Genomic DNA, 18732 nt, shown 5'->3' with positions numbered 1-18732 from the left:
CTTTGCAGTTTTCTGATTGAAATGTTTTTGCTGAAGCGCTGTGGCTAGCAAGATGAAATCTCTCCTACTGACATTTTCCCTGGTGCCTTCCTTGTACAAAACAAAGGAAATGATGGCTGCCTTAATTTCCTTCGAAAATGAGCACTGGCCACAGCGTTAGTTACTAGCAGTTTCTGCTTTGTCAGACATTTACAGGTTCCGATCTGCATCACGTTCGCGCCGCAGCACACCTGATAAAAGTGGCACGTGACCTGATCGCAGGTCAAGTCATATGATCAGGCAGTACGACTTGGTAAAACAGACGACGTGAATGCACAGGACCAGATGAAACAAAAGTCTGCCAACCTGAACTGATCGGGTCGCTACAATATATTGAACTTACATTCATGAACAGATATTAGTTACATTTTTTTGAGGACTCGAGTAGTAAATTAGTGCTCGAGTAATTATAATTATTTCGAGTACTTGAGTACTCTAACCCAACCCTAATATCAACAATTTACTTTCACATTAAAACTGTGTTACACATAAAATACATTACATTTTTTAAAAAGTTTGCAATATAAAACCTGTGTGGGAATCAAACCCAGGACATGCTTCCAATGCAGCTTGCAATGCAAACGCCCTAGCTTTCACACCACAAAGTTTGCCCTTCCATTTTACAACATTTGTTTAATCATACCCTGATGTAACTATCACTATTATCTGCTGTATTATTGAATTGTGGTTTGTCACACTTACACTTTGCTTGAACAAGAATTCCTGTCAGGGGCCGGAATTCACGGCACCAAAATAATCCTACGTTTCAGTCTTGGCACTTTCACTGCATATTCTCTCAGGTCACAGCTCACATGCTCGCTCTGTCGCACCCACAGTTTCTTATTCAAGTTCAGCACTGGACTGTCTCCGGTCCCCAGCCTCATGCACCCCCTTATACAACCTCCCGTTGTTCCCCGCCGCTGTCCGCCTCATCATCAACCAGTCATATCCCATGCTCTGCAACCCCCCAAAACAGCGACACACATTCGAGCGTTAAACATTTTGAGTACTCGAACCTAATGCCAGACAATATTACTCTACATATGCGCCACAGAAATTACCACCGCCAGCAGTCATTATGACGGTACATTTTAAACAACATCAATATTAAAATTAAAGACAACTATCCGATACAACTCAAGTTTTATTCAAGCACATCATATCAAACATCTGCACAGCCAAAACGCTGTATTTAAATGAACAATTAAACATACAAGGATTTATGTTCTAACTTACCACATATAAAGCACTACTTCAAAAATTTCCCCAAACAATTACATCCCAAAAGTAGACAAATCTAAATCTAAAACAAAATGGCCAAAATGGTTTAATAGATCAATTAAAAAAATATTCAGCGAAAAAAGGCACTTTACAGAGCGTTTAAAAGGGACCAAAAACAAAGCACACAGAAAGAGTACTTGGAACTGCAAACACAAGTCAAAAAGGAAGTTAGAAAGGCCAAGAGAGAGATAGAAATCAATATTGCTAAGGGGGCTAAAACCAATTCCAAAATGTTTTTCCAATATTATAACAGCAAGAGAACATTCAAAGAGGAGGTTAAATGTATAAAAGACACAAATGGCAAAATCATAGATGAAGAAAAAAAATAGCAAATATATTAAATGATTACTTTTCACAGGTTTTTACAAAGGAGGACACGGACAACATGCCCCACATGTCGACCTGTTCCTATCCAATTTTAAATAACTTTAGCATAACAGAGGCAGAAGTGTTAAAGGGACTAGGAGCTCTTAAAATAAACAAATCCCCTGGGCCAGATGAGATCCTCCCAATAGTACTCAAAGAAATGAAAGAAGTTATTCACAAACCGCTAACCAAGATCATGCAACAGTCTCTTGACACAGGGGTTGTACCAACAGACTGGAAAATAGCAAACGTAATACCAATCCACAAAAAGGGAGACAAAACCGAACCAGGTAACTACAGACCAATAAGCCTGACTTCTATTATATGTAAACTTATGGAAACTATAATAAGATCCAAAATGGAAAATTACCTATATGGTAACAATATCCTGGGAGACAGCCAGCATGGTTTTAGGAAAGGGAGATCATGTCTAACTAACCTACTTGACTTTTTTGAGGATGCAACATTGAAAATGGATAACTGCAAAGCATACGACATGGTTTATTTAGATTTCCAGAAAGCTTTTGACAAAGTCCCGCATAAAAGATTAATTCTCAAACTGAACGCAGTAGGAATTCAAGGAAATGCATGCACATGGATTAGGGAGTGGTTAACAGGTAGAAAACAGAAAGTACTGATTAGAGGAGAAACCTCGAAATGGAGTGAGGTAACCAGTGGTGTACCACAGGGATCAGTATTAGGTCCTCTGCTATTCCTAATCTACATTAATGATTTAGACTCTGATATAGTAAACAAACTCGTTAAATTTGCAGACGACACAAAAATAGGAGGAGTGGCAGACACTGTTGAAGCAGCAAAGGTCATTCAAAATGATCTAGACAGCATTCAAAATTGGGCAGACACATGGCAAATGAAATTTAATAGAGAAAAGTGTAAAGTATTGCATGCGGGCAATAAAAATGTGCATTATAAATATCATATGGGAGACAGTGAAATTGAAGAAGGGAACTATGAAAAAGACCTAGGAGTTTATGTTGACTCAGAAATGTCTTCATCTAGACAATGTGGGGAAGCTATAAAAAAGGCCAACAAGATGCTTGGATATATTGTGAGAAGTGTTGAATTTAAATCAAGGGAAGTAATGTTAAAACTCTACAATGCATTAGTAAGACCTCACCTAGAATATTGTGTTCAGTTCTGGTCACCTCGTTACAAAAAGGATATTGCTGCTCTAGAAAGAGTGCAAAGAAGAGCGACCAGAATTATCCCGGGTTTAAAAGGCATCCCGGGTTTAAAAGGCATGTCGTATGCAGACAGGCTAAAAAGACTTATTTCTCTTACTGTATGACAGGTATTGACCTTTTTTCTACATTTCACCTAAGAGTATTGGGAACTACAAATTAAAAGTTAAACAGTGCTTTTGGCTGATTTACTTTTGCTTCACCAATACCCTGAAAACACGTAAACTATCCTTGCTGTATAGAGAGTCTCTGGCAGTTCTCAGTGATAACTTGACGCGAGGAACTACCGTTCCTGTCAATGTATGGGGTAACATTTAATTGGCAATGAAATGAAGATCCATCACAATGCTCAATGTTATCCTAAATGTATCAGTTGTTGTACTTGGTACAAATGATAAATGTGTACATTAAATAGCCAATATAGATAGGTGAAGGCATTAGGGTTAGGGTTGTAACATTTGATGTAAAACAGCTGCTGTACTCTAAGGAGTCTAAGGCTTGATAAACATTATAATACCTTTTTTAGGATCTGGTGTGGTGAGTGTGAGGTAAAAACATTTTTTAGAAACCACCTACAGTATAGTACAGGTTTTAAGACACGAGATGGAATGTTATCGTTCCTGATTGCCTGACAAAAAAATCACACCTATCCACTTGGTCCTATCTTAATTTAGACAGGGCCTGCTGTGTTGCAGCATGCACACTAAAGAAATCACTGTTTGTGTTAGCAGCTGGAGAAAGTAACATGTTTGCCGTAATCCACATTAAGTATATTACTGTCCCCTTAAAGCAGACTGCTTCTAACACGTCAGTGATCCGTAAAGGCCCCGAATTACAGTGGAAAGTAGGCTTTTGTAACAGGATTTGCCTAAAACTAATTTAATTTAGTAATCTACATATCTAGTGACACAGCATAGGGGTTGACAATTGCTATGGACTGTCACTGTGTCATGAAATAACACATTTGATACACAGAAAACGTTTTTGTGATGTTTAAACAAATTTTAATGTTCTTGGTATTTAGACACCATTAATGTTTCATAGTTTACAGATAAAAGCTTTTAATGTTATTTTTCCAGTGTCAAGAGGAATTTAGCTTAACAATAGAAGTATTTCTGTATTGCAAAATATGAAGGATATCAGAGTTAACACGTCCCTTCTCTTCTTAGTGGCAAGGATTAATACAAAGTTGACAAGACCTTCGTAAAAAGTCTCTTCCAAAAAAACTGCAGCACTGTACTGAGCTTAAGCCTTAATACCTTCCAAAATCTGATACGATTTTACTACATATACTATTATTATTATTATTATTATTATTATTATTATTATTATTATTATTATTACAGTATTACAAGAATTACAGTACAATTAAGAGCAAGATACAAAATACAATGACTTCAGTAATACTATAATGAAAATAATGTATTTCTACTTTCTTCCTAGCCTGTTTGTTCCTGGAAAACTGGCAAACACAAGTCTTCCAAATACTAATATAACTATTAACTGTCTTGTACATATTAAGTCACCAACTCATCTCAGTGCTCTTACCATCAATCAAATACCAAAGCAGAAAGAAATCTATAGTAATCGATTGTCAAAATATCTTGAGAACCATAATATGACCAATCACAACTATAAAAACACACAGCCATATTACATATGCACTGTATACGTCCTTATATTCTATGTTACTATGGCAACAGACCCCTAAACTGGAAATAATACATCTTGATATTATTCACGCTCATACGTATGAATGTGACTAATATTTTTTTCATATTAGACTCGTTCCTACGTCATCGCCTGTCAAGTGGAGAATAATATTACATTAAAACAAATATATGGACAATTAGAAAAAAACGAGGTTCACACCAATAACAGAAGAATTTAAACAAATATTTTTAAAAGAGCAAATGAAAATACAAGAAGAAAAACACTGACATAAACCTCACAGTAGTATTTGCATTCAGTGGGAGAAAAGAGATCATTTCACCAGATACCTGAAAAAGACCTAGACAAACACCTTCTGACTGCCATCTTGTGAGTAAAAAAAACAGCTTAAGAATAAGGTAAAGGCAACTAGATTTAAGAAACATAGAGTATATCAATAATAATATGGGTCAGAATATATTACCACACAATAATATGTCTCTCGTTGGTTTTGAGCTAGCAATGCTGCACCACTCGTGCGTTACGGTTCAAAACGAACTCGAGACATATTATTGTGTGGTAATATAGCTGACCCATATATTATACTATTTATAATTCTAGGTTTAGGTTAGGGTTGTGCTTGACCAGTACTTCTGTACACCTTGTATATCTTTTTACTGTTATATATTTCTTAATTTAAAAGAAAAATGAACATTGATCTGGAAGGCACTTGTAGATTACCTCTCTGGCTAAAGCTCTCCTTTGTCGATCACTGGCTTTCTTTTTTGGCTCAGGTACTATAGATTGTTGTTTTTAGATTTTAAATTATTATACTTTGAGAAATTTCAATCGTATTTTTATATGATTATAACAAATAAAATGCATAATGTCTAACATACATTAAACACAAAGCTGAGAGAAGGGTGGCAGACACCACTCTGACTCAATTAACCACTGCCAGTAAATGCATTTTGTTACAGATTACTGTAAAAAGCAGTGCCAGCACCATTTGTCAAACTACTAACTATTTATCCAGATGGGTCACCTTTTCACATTTTGTAAAATAGCTACTGGCCTAACAGTCCCTATCCATTTACAATATGTGGGGGCTTAAAGGTGCGTCTTTCACTGGCGAATGATAAATGGCGTAAGGTGCAAACTACTTGAGCAGTTCAGCACAATAAAATCAGCAAAGTCACACACCTCATTTAATTCCCCTAATTAACGACCACCTTTTAACAGCATGTTATTTTACAACGATTTGTGGATGGGTTGTAAAAAATAAAATAAAAACACACACACACACATAATAAATCAAAATAAAACGTCTTAAATGTTTTGACATTAACACCAAAACATAACTCTGTGTCAGCTGGAAACGTATTACTCTTTCTTTCTTGTATAAATTGCCAAAGTGCTATTTTTCTATAGTTTATAATTATTGATGCATTACCACAGAAATCACCAACACTCTTTACATTACAGCTCCCAGCCTGTCTGGCGTGGTACTTGCTTATGCTAAATTTACCAGTACAATATCTTATCCGTTCAGTTGTGTTTTGAGGAGTTAGACTGAGGTCAGTGTTTTTTTTTTGGTTTTTTTTTAAACTGATTGTAATGTGACTGTTAGGAAAGTTTGAAATGAAGAAGTTTTGTTTATTACTATTACTATAACAGCAGAAATAGGATAATACATGTTCCGTTATGGTGATTTCTTGACTGCTTTATCAGATTTTAATTCATAAAAGCAAGTTCATTTTTTTAGATCCCCGTTGTTTAAAATGTTCAAGTAACAACCAAGATCAACATTTGCCTCAATTTTTTAGTCTCGTAGATCATTTCACATCTGTCAAATATGAATTAACTACATACACGCGAGAACAGAACCACAAAATTCTAAGTACTTAGAACTGTTTTAAATATTGTTCTCTAAATTGTATTCAATGATTTTTAATATTAATACATACATAAAAATCTACAATAAACATCACACTTTAGAGACCGGATTTCAGGGCAAATTTTATGTGGCCACACAATAATATCTCAGCACTGCATCTGAAAGCAGGGGCACATGTTTCCCTGATATCAACCATTTGCTTTTGAAGAGGCCACTTAAACTTTCAACAGGTTTCCTAATGTGCAAGTTCATGTTTATATGCTATCCTAACAATCATTTCCTTTCGTCAGGAATTCAAAATAGCTCCCCGGATCTGTGATGACACCCCCCCACCCCTCCACTCCAAATGATCTGCCTTTATCAGTTTTAATTTTCTGAATTCTAATCTTTTGACTTGAAAGTCATTTCCTTAAGAAAACAGATGACAGACACCCTGAGTGAGTGATTATGTTGTGGCATCACTTTGTTTTTCCATGAGGCTTAGAATGAAGAGGATGGCTGTTAGTGTAAATGACAGCTAGGATGGCCCCGCATAGGATTTCAGCGCTGTTCAAAGACCAGCTAATGTAACCTTACTGCAGAGCAGCCAACTTGACAAATGGGTGCTGTGCAACCCTGTGCCTCCCGCTGAAACCTAAGCCCCTGATTTGCACTGGATCTTCTGGAAAACTAAGAGGGACCTGGAATTCCACAGAGTAAAAAAAAAAAAAAAAAAAAAAGTAATGTAAAATTATCTGATAATTTTCCTCATATATAATGAAATCTGAGAAGATATGAAAAATAACTCCAGAAGGAACTGCAGTAATTGACTAGCCTTAAAAATGGAAGGTGCAAATGCAGAGGGCAGTTCAGGGAAAATGCAAATGAAAAAGACATCTATATTTTTAAATAAAGTTTGAACATTTATTTCAAGTACAATGGATGCCTTCCAAAACACTGTTTTCTGGAATCCTTTGCTACATAGCTGGTGTTTCTTGGGTAATACTTTGTTACACAGCAGCACTGTACTGTATGGTGATCATTTTTAAGTTTACGTCATGCACTAAAAACAACAATAAAAACATTTTTTTCTTTTTTAGGGAGGATATTTTATGCCAAAATGAAAAATAAATTAATAAATTACACAAATAAAGAAATACATGTCGAAATAAATAATTAAATTAACAAGTACATGAATAAATAAATACTGAAATAAATAAATTAGTGTCGAAATAAATATGTATTTATTTATGTATTTATTTCATCACTAATTTATTTATTTCAGCATTTATTTATTTATTTATTTCAATTGCTTTTTACGTTTCATTTAGACCTTTTACATTTCTGCTTTCACATTTACATTCCTCCCTCCCCTTTTCTCTTTCTGCTTTTCTTTTTACATTTCTTTGTGTCATTGACACCTGTGTCAATCAAAGCGAGTGGGCGGTATCACTTACACCATTGGCTGACCACAGAGATTAATTACACCCCCTCCAGTCTAATCTAATCGATTAACAATGTGTTAATGGTGTTCCCCACGACTGAAACATTTCTTTGAGACCAAGTCTTAACGAACAAGCTCTTCAGTTAGAACAGTTAGTTTCAACCGGAGGTACGCATACCCCTGGGGGTACTTCTAATGGTCAAAGGGGGTACGCAGGACAACTCAGAAATGCACAAATAAAAATGAAAATAAAAGAAAATAATGATCTTGAATTTATTTTTTAACGGTATAATGTATTATCGCTAAATTACTGTGCACAACTATTTTTGCTTTTTGGACAAAGACACAGTTTTTCAATTTAAAAAAAACATTAAATATCCTCATGTGATTTCTCAAGGAGTTTGCATTATCTCCAGTACCCCAAGAAATGAGAAGTTAAATCTCATTGGGCAAGCTAGGTGTGAATATCTAAATAAAAATAAAAAAAGACAAAAAAAAAACAACACCACCTACATGTCTGAGCTCCTGTAACACCCTAAATCCCATTCAATTACAAAAGGTGTTTATTTTTTAACTTAATGAACAACACTTTGTAAAGATGCTGTCAAACTAAATTAAGTTGTTGTGTAAACTCAATGACAAGTTTTCAACAGCTGCCAATTAGGTGACACCAAGGCCCCCATCCGTGGTATCCTGCTGCATTAACGTCTTTAAAAATGTTAAAGTGGAGACTTCAAACAGCCCTTGTTCTGTAGGTGGCCGACCAGATCACTGCCTGGATCATATGAAGGCTCACAGAGCAGTCACTCAGTCATGAATCACACTTGTCAATAGCTGACCATTTTCTTAACAGGTGACTCGATAGTCAACACAATTAATTTTTCCACCCTTGTCATAATGAAAGGCCTTTTTCAGACAGACAGAAATTCAGAAACTATAGGCTCTTTCACACTGGGTACACTTGTAAATGTACTGAGTACAGTACACTTACCCAAGTGTGCGTAGCTCTTTGCATGGGAAATGTACTCAGATAATTTCCCTTTCACACTGGATGTGTACAGAGTACATGTGGAAAGGATTGCACTGTATTATTAATTTTCTAATACACAGCATAAACACACAGGCCAGTGGATCCCACAGAACATACCATCCAGGCAGCAGTTAAAAAATGAAGAGCAAAAAGACAAACAGACTTAATGTACAGCAGACCAAAGGTCCAATTAAAACTTCACAATTTATCATGAAGTATCTTTAGATAATATCAAAATTGCATTGCTCCAGACTTGCTGTTCATTGCAAGAATATATATCCCCACCTCAAGTATTCAAAGTGGTGCTTCACATTTCACATAACAAATACTGTAACAGAGGTCACGGAAAAGACATAGGAAAGACATAGAAGAGTGTTGGACTGTGGGTATGTTTGCAGTTATTTAAGTTAACAATTAAATAGACATAGTGTATTGAGCTAGAGTCTACAACAGAATGGGGTTTACAGTATTTTAAGTCACAGCAGCCTTTGCTTGGATGTTGTTTGTTTCCACAGATGGAATAGTAAAGTAACAAATGTAAAAAAAAAAAACTGCATTGGAAAAATAGTGCCTAGCAAAAGAGCTGTATATCATTAATGTCTGACAGATTATAAAGCAGAGGTTTACAGGAGGGCTATCATGCAATAACATCTGGCAGCTCTGTTGTTGCTAGCTGTAGCCTCTGCTAGCTGTAGACTGCCAGGCAGCAAAGACGTTATGAAGCAGAAGCCAGACCAGACTGATCCTGATAAACATTAATAAAGGACTACAGGTATAAGAGTTAAGAGAGTTACAGACTATTCTTGTCTTTATATATATATATATATATATATATATATATATATATATATATATATATATATATATATATATATATATATATAAAACACAGTTTAGCCTTCAATATGTTTTTAACACCCCTCCCCCACCATTGTACACCCCAAGGAAAAATATTAATGATAGGGTTAATCAACATTCTTCAGTTAGCACAAATTTCAATAGCCATAGTTTTATATTTTACAGTTACGTTAAATTGTGTAAATGTAAAGCCATTATGGCTAAGCAGCTACATTTTATTGAAGACATAATTTTGAAGGAGAAAATAGGAGGTATCTTGTTTTTTTTACTCAGTAAAACCTTCTATAGTATTGTATACAACTACAGATATTCAATGATAGTCTGAGCAAAGATGGCCAAAGAAATATCTGGTCAGTGTTTTCAGTGCCATGTAGTACAGAGGGAACATTTGTCAACCTGAAGTTCTACCCTAGTTTCAAAATAGCAAACAAAAAACAAATTACCTTGACATATTCCAAATATTCTTGACTGACTATACATATAGCTGGTAGAAACCTCTCAAATGTATACAGTCTACCACACATGTAATTATACATGCATACATACAGTACATTTGCTCTTTGGAATTATTTAGAATTTAAAAAACTGGCACATATAACAGCACAAACAAATCTCTAAACTCAAGGCATACATTCATATTGTAATTGTATAACTTCCTTTCAACTACATTTAAAAGACACACATTGTAGTCTACAACAGGTTTTGTAAATCAGTGTTCTCCACAGGATTTGCCCTATATAGCATTTATTTCCATTTTGATGCACTGACTACACAACAGAAAACCCTATTGCTGATCATATAAAAGCTTTATTAGAGCAGGGAACTTTGAAGATCAGGACAAAAGATTGTCCTATGTTTAGATCTGATAATGTAAGCAACTTGTTTTATGCTTCGATGAACACACACAATGAAGCAACTCCTGAATAAATGCCTGGATGAAACTGATGAAACTGCTGGATATTTCACGACAATTAATTTTCCATTGAGCTTCTCTGGACACAGAAAGGGTACAGTCCTATTATTAACTGATCATGATCGTACCAAGATCCTAAAAAAAAAAAAAAAAAAATTGGAGTAACACATTTTGATTGTTCATATGGTACGTATAGGCTACACATTTTAATTGCTATTTGTTTACATAAACCCATGCTGAGAGGGCAACTTTGAAAATCTTCAAGCAACTGCAAAATATAATAATTAAGAAAGCCATGAGGAGAAATAAAAGAATTTCATAAATGCATTAGTATATTCAATTACTAATCTTTTTCTTCAGACCTACTTAATTATGAGTTACAATATAGAGTATTTAGACTAGATTTAGAATATTCCACCCGATAGTTTAAAGGAGTGCTAACAAAGATTTTTTACATTGATTTTCCTTACCTCTTATTAGCACTAGCAACATCATCACTGGTCCCCTTTTTAGGTGTGTATTGAGTTTAAAAGCCTTGGTTAGCACGCCTTTAAAAATAAATCAATAGGCTACAGTTATGGTGGCTTTAAAATTCTTTAGTTCTTCGACATATTTTTATTTTAAAAATATATTTATTATCATAAATAATCATACATTAAACAAACAATTAAATAACAATACAAAACGTATAAATATTTAAACAAACAATATTATACATTAAATGTTATATATTTATTAAATTTATTTTATTTAAAATCACACCCTCATAATTAAAATTCCTTTTAACACAAAACACACCACCATCAACAGCCCAGACTGTTTGGAACAACTCCAATTAACGTACTAATACATCAAATCAATACATCAAATCAATTCACACTCTGCAAGCCAGCAGCATTTTAAACACAGTTATTTACATCAGCAGTCAATACATTGCTCTGTTTGTTTTTCTGCTTTTTAAAATGACTAATTTAGCTTGACCAATAAGAAAATTAGCCAATTTAACTCTAAACTTATTCCCCTTAGAAATATTAACCCCATATATAAAAACAACACAGGAGAAATTCATTACTAAACGATTAAACAACTCGTCTAGTAAATTCATCAGAGACTGCAGCCTTGGACATAACAAAAAACAATGAAAAACAGTTTCTCTCTGCTGACAAAAAACACACTTATCATCTGCCTCTGACTGGATAATACTGAGAAACGAGTTCACAGCAACAATGGTGTGCAGAACTCTCCACTGGAGATCACATACTCTTTTCTGGATTTGTGGTTTATACAGGTTATTCCAGGCAGTTTAACAGAAACTTCAACACCCAATCTCTCCCTCCAGTGCATATCTGGGACATCTTTCAAAAATGTAAAGTTCATAATCTTAACACACAGCCTGTACAATGCTTTCTTTTCTATTGCTCCAAATTGCAGGCTGTAGAATGCTCCAAACTGTAAAAGGTGTCCTGGGGAGACAGCAATCTGATCGACAGCAGGTCTAGCCTGAAGCTTAAAAACCTCTGGCTCTAAACCCTGAGAACTGTCCCCTTTGAGAAACTGACTCATAACCTTCATGCCCTCACTAGACAAGGCTGCCCACACCTGTATTAAAAAACCCTTTATCATCCTCACTGATCTCACTCCCAACTCAGATGCTAGGACCTCAGGGCTTTTCTAAGCTCGTTCTTTAAGATCCACTAACTGCACAATTTTCACCAATCCTTTAGTAGTTAGTAAACACTTAAAACTATTTGACTCTAAAATTGGGCATTTCAAATTAGGATTACATACCAATGGCTCTTCTAAGAGCCAATACAACCCTACACACCTAAAATCTCATTGTACTCTAAATAGCATCCAGGCATTCAACAGCCCCCCGGTAAAACATCACTCTCTGGATCTCTTTTAATAACAACACTGGGGGATCTACACCTTACTCTGTGCCATAACATGGAGGTTACTATGTTGTTAATCACTAAAACTCTACCTCTATAGGATAGTTTAGTTAGGAGCCATTGCCAGCTCTGCAGTCTACTTTTGACCTTATCTAACATCCCATCCCAGTTCTCCTTAGCCACCCCTTTCCCCTCCCAAGAACACTCCCAGGTATCTAAAAACTGCTTGACTCCACTGTAACCCTGGGAGGAGATCTGGAGGCCTACTGCCTTCCCAATCACCTAATAAAAACACACTGCTTTTTGACCAGTTTGTCTTCGCAGAGGACATTTCTCCAAACAATGTCAAGCAATCATTTCATATTTGTACATCTTTTTTTCTCAAAACAAAGACTACAACATCATCAGCATAGGCCACCACTTTTATAGGCTCCACCAGTACATTTGGAATGGACAAGCCAGATAACAAAAGCCTTAATTTGTGGAGTATCGGTTCAATTGCAAGCGAATATAACATCCCAGACATGGAACAACCCTGGTGAATTCCCCTCTGCACCTGAATAGGAGAGCTAAGCACACCATTGATTTTAAGTGTACTAAAAACATTACTGTAGAATAACTGAAATTTGCCCAAAAAACTGGGACCGAAACCAAAAGCCTTAACTACATTAAATACATACTTATGAGTTACACGATCAAAAGCTTTCTCCTGATCTTAAGAAATGAGACCAGCTTTAAATCCCAAAAGCTTGGAGGCTGCTATTAGATCACGAATCAGAAAGACATTATCAAACATTGATCTGCCGCGGACACAGTACGTTTGATCGAAATGCACCACACAATTCATCACTTTGGCCAACCTGTTCGCCAAAGTTTTTGATAACATTTTGTAATCTGTACTAAGGAGACTTATTGGACGCCAGTTCTTTATATTACATAAGTCTCCTTTCTTTGGTAGCAAAGTCAATACTGCGCGCCGACAGCTCAAAGGCAGTTCCTTTTCCGCAATACTCTCAAGTACCACTTCAAACAGGTCTTTTCCGACTGTAGACCAGAAAGTCTTATAGAATTCCACCAGTATACCATCAATCCCTGGTGCTTTACCATTGTTCAGTCCCACAAGAGCATCAGAGACTTAAACATTTATAAACTCACTACAAATACTGACTTGAACTTTTAATAGCCGCCCTTGAACCTCTGCACTCACAATGGAAGAATCCGGTTTAAAATCTTTAGATAATAAAATAGCAACTCCTGCACTAAAATGAGTGCCACCGCTCAGTATAACCTCCCCCGCCCATTGTTCAAACCAATCTGCCTTATTGTTTTCATCTGTATGTGTTTCTTGAAGCATGGCAACACTCATTTTCTTCTGTATTAAATATTCAAAAACTTCTGTTCTTTCCTACATCTCTTCCTCCATTGATATTTAAGGTACCCAAATTAAAAGTCTGCATAATAGGAGTAAAAGAGAAAATAAATACAACAAACCAATGGACAGAAAAGAAAATAAGATCATTGTGCATGTCTAAACATTTTTACTAGATTTAAAAGAAGCACGCACTTTAAATTCATCAATTGGTCTCATTCTTTTTTCTCAATTCCTATAACTGACGCATTGCGCATCAATTTGTTGCACAGAACTTACAAATAATTTCAAGTCGGGAAAGTGATTTTTTTACCTTTAATTAGCTCCAGAAAACTATGAGTACTTTCATTACTGTACCCACCTCTCTTCTACTGACTAGCGGACATTTCACAAGTTACTGCAGAGTCAGTATTGCTCTCACTCACATCACTGTCAGTGTCTCCGCTGTCTTCCAGTTCCACTATACTCTGAGTCGCTGAGCACTGCTAACACTAACAGAGACCGCATCTCTTCTCACAGCAAACCATTCCTGGAGTCATCATTATGAGAGACTATAGTTTCTGATCACACACTGTGTTTCGCAGAATGAATCTCCTTAGTTTTTATTTTCCTCTTTTTCCCAGGCATTTTTTATTTGCATTAATCACCTGCCCACTCTTCCTCTGATCGTATATATCTGCACTGTTACTATCCCTTTTAAGATTTTTTTCTATGTTCTCAGTATCCATATTTTTAACCATTCTGGTACATGTTTTGGAAACATTCGACTCAGCAGCAGCCTCATTTAGAGACCCCGATTCTTCAACAACATTCTCAGTTTCTTGAGCTCCTTGATCCGCCGGTTACCTTTCTTTCTCAGCGACAGACTCTGCCGCTGCAAATATAGCTCCCCAAGTCTCTCCCACACCGGGCACAACTGCAGTATTTTGAGCTGCAGTGCCAGCTGCCTTACTCACAGGCACCTCTCTCCTCTCACTCTGTTCACTAGTTTTTCCCCTTTCATTATTGTGGTCCTCATTGTTTTTACAGTTTTTTGCAATGTGCCCCTCACGCCCGCAAGTGAAACATTTAATTAATTCTGTTGAGGCAAATAATCGACACCATCAACATGAAACCTGAAAGCTACGTTTAATTCATCATTAGTATTATTTATAAGTATATAGACCTGTCTCCTGAAAGAAACAACATGTTTTAATTCAGGTTCTTTACAGCCCAGAGGAATCATGGACATATCTGACATTATCTGTCCATGCCGGCTTAGTTCTTTTAATATCAGATCATTTTTTAAATAAGGGAGAACATTAGAAATAGTAACTTTACTAATCCCTGCTGCAGTACCTTTTGAACTAATTCCTCATTACTGAGGAAAACCATTACAGCTTTATTCATCCTCGAAGCCGACAATGTTTCCACTTTTCCGAGTTCAACAACATATTTTTGCACAGCTACTATGGCATCAACAATGATTTTAATGCTGTGCCTTCTTGTTAAATTTTCAAAACCAAAACGCGAACCACTTGGCGTCCTACCGGACTTAGCCATAGTGGCCATGTCTGGTAAAGAACAACATTTAAATAAACAAACAATCAGTTTAACCAACACAACAAAGAAAAAGAAAGAAAAAAAGGAAGAGAACAAAAAAACAAACCTACTCACACGCCAATCACTCGAGACTCACACACTCCCTCCCAGCAACCTCAGCGACAGACAGCATGAAAGGAGATAGATAGATAGATAGATAGATAGATAGATAGATAGATAGATTTGAAAGGAGGTACAACTGCAGTGTACAAAAATGAAAAAATATGTATTTTTGGAATATACACAAAAGGTTTAAATGATGAAAAAATTATTTATTTCAGGACATTTCGTCCAAAAGCTCTTCTTCAACTGTATAGCTATGTTTCTTTCTATACAGCTGAAGAAGGGCTTTAATGGAAACTTCCTGAAATAAATGATTATTTAATAATTTAAACATTTTGTGTATACACACACACACACACACACACATTACATAATGGCAGTACAACTAATGAGCCACCTGGCAAATCTTTTTGAACTGTACCTTATCATGGCTAGCTGCAATGGAGCTCCCAATGCCATGGAAAGTCATCTGCACAGGCGAAAGACTTAGGTAGGTCATGCACTCTTTGCCATTAGGACGATCATTATACTGCACCTGTATAAGAAAAATATTGGCAAGTCTAATATACTAATTGTTAATGGCACTAACAATCCATTGAAAGTAATGATAAGAACAGCCTTCTGGTATATCAAATATATATAGTGTTTACATATCTATAACACATAATTAGCTTTTAAACCAACATCAAAAGAGATTTTCACTCCTCTTACTGTCACTGACATTATAGCTATATGTATGTTGCTCAACAAGCAAAACTACTAATTGGTTTCATTAAACTCTGGCAAGGAAAAGTACATACATGACATTTTATTTAATCAAGTTTCTTGTATATAAATAGATCACCCTGACCATATTAGGACCACCTAATATAATAAAGCTGTTTTGTAAAACTGACGAATCCACATTACAGAGGACAGGATTAATAATGAGTGTGTTAGCAATAAAAGAGATTTAAAAAACATTTATTGATTTATCAAGATCTTCACACAATTTATTTATATTAACTTGTTGCTTGTAAACCTTTTTATAATAAATATTTATGTTTCACAGACACTAATCTTGAATTACCTTGCCTAAGGCTACATTAGGTAGTCCAATAATTATTGCTAATTAGTGTCTATGGAACTACTTGATCAGGTAAGAAGCTGCTACACCTTTATGTGCGCCATACAAAAGGTGATGTCGAAAAAAAATTAAGCTTAACAGTCATGAATGCCTTTCTATATATAATAATGTAGCTTTAACTTATAAAAGAAAGCCAAGTCAAGAAAATAATTTAAAGGAATTACATGTTTTGAGTAAAACACTTCTTGCTTATTTCTTCAAATAAGCAAACAGTGTGATGTATATTTTCTGAGACTCAGAAGATATCAGATTACCATGAAGCAATTTTTTTTTTTTTTTTAAGGATATGTGAATTATGCTCAGATTCAAAGCAGCAGCAGGGAACACAGACAGCCAGACAGATGTAAACCGGGTAATAAAGTGAAAGTCAGATCTGCAACATACAATTCTCTCTGGCTTTGAGGAGCCCACCACTGTTCAAGCAGTGGATAGCTTTCAATCATTTTAAACATGCTGACCCCATTAGCAGAGGCCAGTGTACACATACATCACCCAGGGACATTTTAACAGACCTGGGGTCAAGTATTACACAAGATGTTTCCAAAAATATATACAGGCTAACTTCACTATAACGAACCCCCCTGGGACCTGGAGAAATGTTCGTTATAACAGGGTGTTCACTATAATAGGGTTTGGCATTTTTCTGTATCAGAATTATGACAAAATGGCAAATTTGAATTGAACATCAATATATAGTACTTTTATGAAGATTCCTTCAAATTGATCAAAATTTAAACGGTATTGTGACAAGGTACTCATGTCACATGTGTGAGTAACCGCATTGCAAGACAGAGGAGTTGGAGTTGAAATGCCGGCACAGGCACGCAGGATTTATTAAACACAAAACAGAAAGTAAACAAACGGGTCATGTGATGCTAGCAACGATGATAACGCACAGAGGACACGTACAAGACAGGGATGCAGCAAGTCTCAATTGAGCACCCGTCTGTAAACAATCATTTGATCAAACATAACAACTCCAAAAAGCACACAAAACAAACCCGTTTCCACATATAAATTACACTAACACTAATTACCCACTGTGATATGTTTAAAAGAAAACAGTAAAGAAATGAAAAAGGAAAGAATGTACACTTACATGCTGAATACAGTAATTGCATGCCCTTTCTCTTGAAAAAACTACCCAGCGTAGATTGCTCTTCACGCCCGTTGCCTGGTTGCAGTTTGTGTGAAGATGACTGACAGACAACGATTGCATTCGTCATGCATGATTTGTACTACAATAGGTAATCTCTGAATTAGCGTTATCTTTGAATTAGTCAACCATGGTGTTTGTTTTCACTAAGAGAATAACATACTTGACACTGGAGAAAGTTCAGCGTCAGCCAGTTCTAATAGGGCTTATTCACACTGAAAAAATCGGTTCATGCTGTTGGGATCATTAAAAATGGGTGTTCGTTATAAGAAGGGTTCATTATAGTGAAGTTAGCCTGTGTGTGTGTGTGTGTGTGTGTGTGTGTATCAGAAAGACACTGGGCAAAAATGGGATTCATGGCAGAGTAGCAAGGCAGAAACCATTGCCCGTTATGTCTGGCGAAAACCAAACACTGCATTCCACAGGAAGAACCTCATACCAACGGTCAAGCATGGGGGTGGCAGTGTCATGGTTTGGGGATTCTTTGCTGCATCAGGACTTGGATGCCTTGCCATCATTGAAGGAACCATGAATTCTGCTCTGTATCAGAGAATTCTACAGGAGAATGTCAGGCCATCCGTCCGTGAGCTGAAGGTGAAGTGCAGCTGGGTCATGCAGCAAGACAATGATCCGAAACACACAAGCAAGTCTACATCAGAATGGTTGAAGAACAAGAAATGTAAAGTTTTGGAATGGCCTAGTCAAAGTCCAGACCTAAACCCCATTGAGATGTTGTGGCAGGACCTGAAACGAGCAGTTCATGCTCAAAAACCCACAAATGTCACTGAGTTGAAGCAGTTCTGCATGGAGGAGTGGAACAAAACTCCTCCATGGAGCTGTGAGAGACTAATCAATAACTACAGGAAGCGTTTGGTTGCAGTTATTG

At 36.1% G+C, this 18732-nt stretch overlaps 1 protein-coding gene across 6 annotated transcripts in view; it reads right to left on the bottom strand.

Annotated features, from left to right (window-relative positions):
- The window catches only part of LOC117400334 (double-stranded RNA-binding protein Staufen homolog 2-like), a 121352-nt gene that overhangs the window by 15819 nt on the left and 86801 nt on the right, over window positions 1-18732 (bottom strand). For 4 of the 6 annotated variants that reach the window (XM_034000149.3, XM_034000151.3, XM_034000150.3 and 1 more), the window contains one exon: window positions 15986-16099. The exons of the other annotated variants lie outside the window; for them this stretch is intronic. In XM_034000149.3, coding sequence (XP_033856040.3) covers window positions 15986-16099 — 114 coding nt within the window. The remainder of the gene's footprint in view (window positions 1-15985; window positions 16100-18732) is intronic. 6 annotated transcript variants of the gene reach the window in all.

The sequence above is a fragment of the Acipenser ruthenus genome, chromosome 4 (genome assembly GCF_902713425.1).
Source record: "Acipenser ruthenus chromosome 4, fAciRut3.2 maternal haplotype, whole genome shotgun sequence".
Classification (NCBI taxonomy): Eukaryota; Metazoa; Chordata; class Actinopteri; order Acipenseriformes; family Acipenseridae; genus Acipenser; species Acipenser ruthenus.
The sequence above is the reverse complement of the archived record's forward strand: the minus strand, read 5'-3'. Positions and strand labels throughout refer to the sequence as shown.